At 58.7% G+C, this 7,611-nt stretch overlaps 1 protein-coding gene across 1 annotated transcript; it reads left to right on the top strand.

Moving 5' to 3' along the window:
* Positions 1-903: 903 nt before the first annotated feature.
* On the top strand, positions 904-7,384 carry GAL3ST2 (galactose-3-O-sulfotransferase 2). Its single transcript, XM_046018207.1, has 4 exons — positions 904-923; positions 2,479-2,562; positions 3,718-3,982; positions 4,627-7,384. The coding sequence occupies exons 1-4, from the start codon at positions 904-906 to the stop codon at positions 5,443-5,445; spliced, it is 1,188 nt and encodes a 395-aa protein (XP_045874163.1). The 3' UTR covers positions 5,446-7,384.
* The last annotated feature ends 227 nt before the right edge of the window (positions 7,385-7,611 follow it).

A 7,611-nucleotide genomic window follows, 5' to 3' on the forward strand; every position in this document is an offset into this window, starting at 1 on the left:
TTGGGCCCCGGCTGCCCCGCAGCATTCCCATAGATTTATAGAAACAGAGCTGTATAGACACTCACCACCTTCTCCCTGCCCTCCCCCCCACACAGTTGTAAACACTTGGCAAATGCTTTCTGAGCTCCCCCTTGCAACTGGAGGTGACCACGTGAGTGAATTCTGGCCAACAAGATGGAAGTGGAGGCTCTCTAGGAGCTTCTAGATGGCTTTTTGGCTCTTTATCACGGCTGGCCCTGTCCCTTTTCCTTCTCCCTTCTTGCTGATGCAAATGTTGATGTGATGTCTGGAGCTTGGTAGCCATCTTGTGACCATGAGGCAACAAACCTGGAAAAAGAGACATGTCAACATCCTCAGTGTGGTGGGGCTGAATCTGCCAGAACCAGCAGCCTCCCATTTCCAGACTTCTAGATTGATGAGGAAAATCCTCTACTGTTTACTGATTCTTGGGACCAAGGAGCTAAGTGATGTGGCATTTTTATGCCGATATGAAAATGTGTGCCACAGCAATTCCTTGAGCTCTGACTCCTTTTCCATCCACTGACTAGTAGCTCCACTTATGGGTCTCAGGACATTTTGTTTTTAAAAGATTTGCTCCCACACCTTCCAAACTTGTCCCAAATTGCTACGTCTGTAGCAGGGGGAGGCAATGTGTGCTTGGCTTCATTAATTCACTCAGCAAATGTGACTTATACATGCTGTTGCTCTTCCAGGGACTGAGGGGGCTTACTCATTCATGGGTACTACAGACTATACTCAGACAGAAGCATACATGACCCCTCCAGGTAGCAGTGAGGCTGGGGGGAGAAACAGAGAGGGTGGTGAGAGCTTCTGCAGGAGGGTTGGGGAGGTCACTGGGGAAGGTGAGAATGGAGCAGAGACCAGGGGAGCTGGGGGTGAGGCATGCAGCAGCTAAATCCTCGGTATGCACAAAGGCCCTGAGGCCAGATGTGTGAGGACTAGAGGAAGGGGGTGGCTGCCGAGAGGAGCAACCTGGAGAGTTGGCCTGGAGAGTTATTTCTATTTATTTATTTATTTATTTAATTTCAAGATTTTAAAAGATTATTTAATTTTTATTATTGTTTTTAAGATTTTATTTATTTGACAGACAGAGACAGTAAGAGCAGGAACACAAGCAGGGGGAGTGGGAGAGGGAAAGCATGCTTCCTGCCAAGCAGGGAGCCTGATGTGGGGCTCAATTCCAGCTCCCTAGGATCATGACCTTGCCAAAGACAGACGCTTAATGACTGAGCCACCCAGGCATCCCTGAGAGTCGGCTTTTTAAACTAAGGGTTTGGGTTTGAGCACACTGGGCTTTGGATGCAAGGGTTGTTTGGCTGCTGAGGGAGAGTGGGCTGCCCGTGGGAGGTCAGGGACACGTGGACTTGGGGCAGCAGGCTGTCATGGGCTCAGGAACCATGCAGGAGGTGAGCGGCTGTGGCTCAAGGCTGAAGGTGCAGACAGGCACTTCATGGGGCCACAAAGCCATAGCAGGTGGAGAGAACCACTGACCACCAAGGGGAAGGGGTGTGGCAGGCATATCAGGAGCTGCAGTCTGGACCCTGGTGACTCTGATGCCTTTGGACGCCCCAGTGGGGAGCTGGAGCTCGCTCAGACTAGGGGTGTGAATTTGGTGTGGCCTACACACCAGTAATATTCATAGAGAAGACCAGCCGCTGCTTCCTGTCCCTCCCAGACTCCGCTCCCTGTGTACCCAGGTGGCCTTGGGGTGGGGAGCGGCAGGGGGACCCCTTATGGCAAGTTCGCATGCCATCCAATGCTTCCTCGGTGCTCTGCCCTAGTGGGAACACCTAGCAGGGGTGGGGTGGGTGGGATGGGGTGGGCTGGGAGGGTGCTGCTGCAGCTCCTTTGTCCTGGGATGGCAGGACAAGGGGGGGGTCCCCACCTGACTCTGTGGGGCTCCCCTTGCCCCAGTCATGCCTCTAGCCCACCTGCTAAGCGCCTGGTATGCAGGCAGACCCTCCAAAGGGAATGTCTGTCTGTCTGTCTCTCTCTCTCTCTCTGCCCCTCCCCTCCCCAAGGGGTAGAATTACAGGATGTCCCACCTCTCAGCCCCCTCCCCTGATGTCCCCCAGGGGTGTGTGAGCTCATGAGTCTCTGTCAGGCCACAGTCTCCCAGGGGACCCTGCTCAGGGCCTATCAGCTGGCCCCTCTCCATCCTCTGCCCCCAGCTTCTCCTGGCTTTGGAGCCACTGCGGAGCTGCTGTCTATGCAGCTGGGGGCCAGGGAGGGAGGTAGAGTCTGATGATTCAGGCCCTTCCTGGGTCTCAGTTCCCCCACCCCAGGGCCCAGGGCCCAGGGCCTCTCGGGGATGGGTGCGGGTACATTCTCCATAGGAATGGATATACAGTGATGGGCCCGGGGATGGGGGGGGGCCGGGGGGGCGGAGGGGGCAGAGATTGTGCTGGCCTCTCCTTGCCCCTGACTGAGGGCTGAAGGGCTTCCTTTGCCCCACAGGTGCTTCCAGGCTGTCCTCCTCCTGGCCCTGACCATGCTCCTGCTGGCCGGCATCCTGCACATGGACGTGGGGCTGCTCATACCGTGAGTTCTGCGCGGGGTGCCCGCCCCTGGGGCAGGGCCTGTGACCCCAGCCTGCCCACCTCCAGGTCACACTGCGTTGGCTAGTGATCATGCAGTTCGTGCCTCCCCACGGGGCCTCAGCTTCCTCCTGTCTATGAGAGGAGGGGTGGGCCCTTCCCTTTAGGGATCCACAACCTTCTGGAGCCCTCCAGGGTCTCCTGCGGGCAGCAAGCTGCCCAGGCCTCTGGGCAAGGCAACTCTGGGCAAGGCTCAGGGAGGGCAGGAGTGGGCCAGCGGTGGGCGTGTCTTGGGTGGAGCTGCTGTGTGCAGAGGGTGACAGGGAACTAGGAGGCAGGGCTAGGGTCCAGGGTGGGCCTGGGAAGGTCAGGTCCCCTGCTCCCCTGCCTGCTTGGGGTTCATCCTCTGTGAGGCCCAGGGTCTGCAGGGATGTTCACGCAGGTCCTGTGCTTCGGCCTGGCCTCTGAGAGGTCCTGTGGCTCCAGGCCTCCTCTCCCCACCTCCCCACCTCTCTGGTTGGATCTCCCCAGGGGGCACCAAAGCTCCTTGGGTCTCTCCCTTGGTCCTCCCATTGTGCCCAGGGCTGGCACATGCCTGTGTATCCTTTCCCCCACTATCAAGGGTTATTCTTACTGGGGCGGGAGGGGTGCCCGCCGCTGCAGGCTGCAGGCACAGTGGGCTGGGTGCCATCACAGGAAGATGAGAGTGGGCACTGGTATCCCCTTCAGCCCTGCAGTCAGCCTGGACGGTCCCTGTGTGACATGTCAGCCAAGAAACTCTGGGTGTGGGGTCCAGGCCACAGGGCCAGCGCCATGCTGGATGCCCTGGGGACCAGACAGGAGCTTGGGGGCCAGAGAGGGGGTGTCAGGGCCCTGGGGGCCCAACCTGTGGTATGTGGGGGGACAGAGGACGTGGCCACTTAGGGAGCAGTCAGGTCTGTCCCAGTGGGTCCTCTGGGGTTGCAGGGTTGGGGGTCTCTTGGTGAGTGGAAGGAAGCACAGTTGGGGGTGCAGGGTCTGGGTATCATTGGCAGGGCAAGTGCGGGGCAGGGGATCTTGAACTGGGGAGAGGTTGGTGATGGAAGATGGCTTGGGGGTTGCGCTGGGTGGGGGGTCCACGGACACTCCATGGTTGACAGTGGCCATGTTCTCCTCCCAGCCTGCTCGGGGGCCAGGCTGAGGGGCCGCCCATCGTCAATGTCATGTTCCTCAAGACGCACAAGACGGCCAGCAGCACTGTGCTCAACATCCTCTTCCGCTTCGCTGAGACACACAACTTGTCCGTGGCCCTGCCTGCGGGCTCCAGCTTCCACCTGGGCTACCCATGGCTCTTCCTGGCACGCTACGTGGAGGGTTCAGAGCCCCAAGGCCCACAGCAGCGTTTCAACATCATGGGCAACCACCTGAGGTTCAACCTGCCTGAGGTGTGGGGCGTGGGCAGGAGGGGTGGAAGTGGAAGGACTGGCCAGGACCAGTCCCAGGCTCCCGGTGGGGTTGTGCCTTCGAGGTATGACCCTGGGAGTGGTTGTGCCCGAGACACAGAGGGACGAAGGCTGTGGATGTGTGCACCTGTAGACTTTGCCAGAGCCTCACCTGGGGGCAGGGGTGGCCGGCCGCGCACCCTCCTCCTCTCCCCCGCAGACAGTTGGCTGTCATTGCTCTTGGAATCAGGTGCCCTCACCGCCTGCCGCTCTCTCCACCTACCTCTCTAGACTCCTGCTTTTGCTTCCCAAACCCCTCTACCTCTTCCTACTCAGGACCTTTGCCCAGGGTCCATTTTTGAGAGGACACTCTTCACATCTCCTCCTCTGGGTCATTTGCATCTCAGTGTAGAGGTCACTTCCTTGGTGGGGGGTTTCCCCTGACTGACCGGATTCCAAAGGCGCAGGGGGAGCAGGGGCTGAGGGAGCAGGGGCTGGGGGCGCTGGGGAAGGGCGGGGCCCACTCCAGATGCTTCAGGGTCCTTCCTGGCACCGTGGAGGGTGTGCTGTGGGAGGGGACGTCTGTGTGCTGGGCTGCTGCAGGGAGCCTGAGAGTCACCAGTCCTTCCTGCTGGGTCTCCACACAGGTGCAGAAAGTCATGCCCAACGACACTTTCTACTTTACCATCATCAGAAACCCCGTCTTCCAGCTGGAGTCCGCCTTCACCTATTACAAAGACTACGTCCCTGCGTTCAGGAACGTGGAGAGCCTGGATGCCTTCCTGGCCTCCCCGTGGACATACTACAACCAGAGCGCGGGCCTGCGCAACGCCTTTGCCAGGAACAACATGTGGTTCGACCTGGGCTTCGACAACGACGTGCGCACCGATGACCATGGGTACGTGCGCGCGCGCCTGGCCGACGTGGAACGGCAATTCCAGCTGGTGCTCATCGCGGAGCACTTCGACGAGTCCATGGTGCTGCTGCGGCGTGCGCTGCGCTGGCGGCTGGACGATGTGGTGGCCTTCCGGCTTAACTCGCGGAGCGCGCGCAGCGTGGCCCCCCTGACGGCCGTGGGCCGGGAGCGCGCGCAGCGCTGGTGCGCACTGGACTGGCAGCTCTACCAGCACTTCAACCGCAGCTTCTGGGCCCGCGTGCATGCCGAGCTGGGCCCGCGGCTCCTGCGCTCCGAGGTGGCGCGGCTGCGGTCGCGGCGGCGGGAGCTCAGGGAGCTGTGTCTGCAGGACGGTGCAGCCAAGAACCAGTCGCAGATTGCCGACCCCCAGCTGCGCCCCTTCCAGTCGGGCCAGGCGGACATCCTGGGCTACAACCTCAGGCAGGGCCTGGACGAGCAGACGCAGCGGATGTGTGAGAGGATGGTCACTCCCGAGCTTCAGTACATGGCCCGCTTGTACGCCCTGCAGTTCCCAGAAAAGCAACCCAAACGCCTCCCCTTCCTGCAGTAGGGGGGCGGCGCCAGGGACAGGACACGAGTCCCAGCCCTTCTCCTGTCATCCCTGGGAGACCAGCGTACCGGCTGGTGAGGAGGGGGATTCCTGGGGCAGCTATGGGTCGGGGTGAAGACCCCACCAAAGGCACCCACTTGGGATCTATCCTCTTGGAGGCGCCACTGCCGTGAGGATCCCACTTTGGGACCTGAGGGTTTGAGCCTGGTTAACAGGTAGAAAAACCTTACAAGGTAGGAAAGTGAGTGACACTAAATTACAAGTTGACATACTGCCCCTCGAAAGGACACACGTGGGCACATCGACCATCACAGGAACTTGAGCACAGGGGGTCAGGAGCAGCTTGGGCAGCAGGTCTGGGAGTCCCTGAAGGAGCCCCAGCGGCTCCCAAAATCTGCTGGCTGTGGGACATGGGGCTGGTCGCAGAGAGGGTTGTGCGACACCCACAGGGAGCCCTGGGAAGCTGGCACAAGGCAGCAAGGAACTGGAATGTTCAGCTTCCCATCTGTGGCCGGTTGAGGCATCTTTGCAAGTAAAGAATGGCTTTAGGTTGAGAAAAGTTGAAATTGCTTATGAGACAAATGGTTTAGCCAGAGCTCAAGGTGAGGGTTAGGGCCCCAGCCCCCTGTCCAGATGGCCCCCTTGGAATGTGGGGTGTCTGACCTGCTGGAGGAGCTCCTGTGGCTTATAGTGCACTCTGTTGCCCTGGAGGGCACCTTGGATGAAGTCCCAGAGGAGTGGGCCCATGGCTGACAGCATTTGGAGAGCCTCCTCGGAGGGCAGCATCCAGGCACCTGTTTGTCAATTGTGGGGAGGGACGGAGGGCCCCCTGTCTTGCAGGATGTGATCCCGGTTGCCTGGGGGCCCGGAGGTAACAGTGGGGTGTGCCCCAGTGCTGTAGACCCCACGTCCTGAGGAAAGTGGGGGGGTCTGGGGCACTCATGGAACAGAGCTGCTCTTACATGTGAAGCCTAGAGGCTCAGCTGTCCATCTGCCTGGCACCCGGGCCACCTTCCTTCCTCATAACGTCCTTGGGCCTGACGACCCCAGAAGCTTGGCCGGGGCACCTGAAGAGGGGCTCCGTGTATGGGCATGGCCGCCCTTCTCTGTGATCTACCTGTCAAGGAACCTGCCAGCAATCAGAAGAGACAGCTCCCTGGGACACCAGTTTCATGGAGGGAAATTTAAAAAGAATGAATTTTCAGTGAGATTAGAGGACATACTGCTGAGATTTTGAAAGTAAAAGAGGATATTGGAAACTGAAAACATGACTTTCAAAGCACCACACCAAGACAAAAAAGAACAGAACGGGCAGGGCGGAGTCAGGGGCGGCGGGGACACCATCCCGAGGATCGTCGTCCTCCACCCAGGGGAGACCGTGGAGGGCTGTCCTGAGGGACAGCGGAGAAAGCAATCAGATGCAGAAGAGCCATTAGGAGGATGATGGAGAGCCTGAAGGAGGGTCAGGGTTATCAGTAAGAAGCTACAGCCAAAGAAAGAAACCAAAATATGACCCTGGTTGGAAGGAAGTATCCAGTCAAATGTGGTGCCCTGAGCATCAGATGGGCCCCCCCTACCCCGAGCCACAGAGCCCCTTGCATGGGTCAGCCGGGCCAGCCTGCCAGCGTGGGGTAAGGGAGATAGGTGGCCGCCTCTATCCTTGCCGACCCAGAAGGGAGTCTGTTCTCAGCGGCACGCAGATCGGGACCACGAAGTTCCAGTAGAAATCCAAAGGTGTTTGCTTTTGCCTTCATGGCTGGAGGAAACATAAATCAATTGTCTCTTTGGAAGGAATTTTGGGGTTATTTATTCAAAGTGAAGTGTGTGCGGATTGGAAGAGACTGCTTGGAAAACAGCCGGCAAGGGAACTCCATCCAGAAGGGAGGTTTCGAATGCTGAAGTTGTTTGCAGCTGCTAAATGATAGCGTTGGGAGCACCGGGTCTGCAGAAACTCCCCTAAGGTGGGGGGATTTCGGAGCCTTGGTGATGCTGGAGTGGGGGGTGGTGGGGGGCAGGCAGCCTGGGAGGGTGTGTGATGGCCCCAGAGGACGGAGGACGCCCAGGAGCCAGACCTTCCTTCTGATTTTTCAAGAGAAGCTAGAAATACAGATTTTTAAGTGAAATCTCTACATTTAAAAAGGTTGGTGTCTCATTAGAACATTAAAG

Source organism: Meles meles, chromosome 9 (assembly GCF_922984935.1).
Source record: "Meles meles chromosome 9, mMelMel3.1 paternal haplotype, whole genome shotgun sequence".
Lineage (NCBI taxonomy): Eukaryota > Metazoa > Chordata > Mammalia > Carnivora > Mustelidae > Meles > Meles meles.

Excerpts from the sequence above, each read along its gene's own strand:
- GAL3ST2 (XM_046018207.1), top strand. The coding sequence starts at position 904 with ATGCAGCAGCTAAATCCTCG. Across the intron at positions 924-2,478 it reads ATGCAGCAGCTAAATCCTCG|GTGCTTCCAGGCTGTCCTCC; the intron begins GTATGCACAAAG and ends TTTGCCCCACAG. Across the intron at positions 2,563-3,717 it reads GACGTGGGGCTGCTCATACC|CCTGCTCGGGGGCCAGGCTG; the intron begins GTGAGTTCTGCG and ends TTCTCCTCCCAG.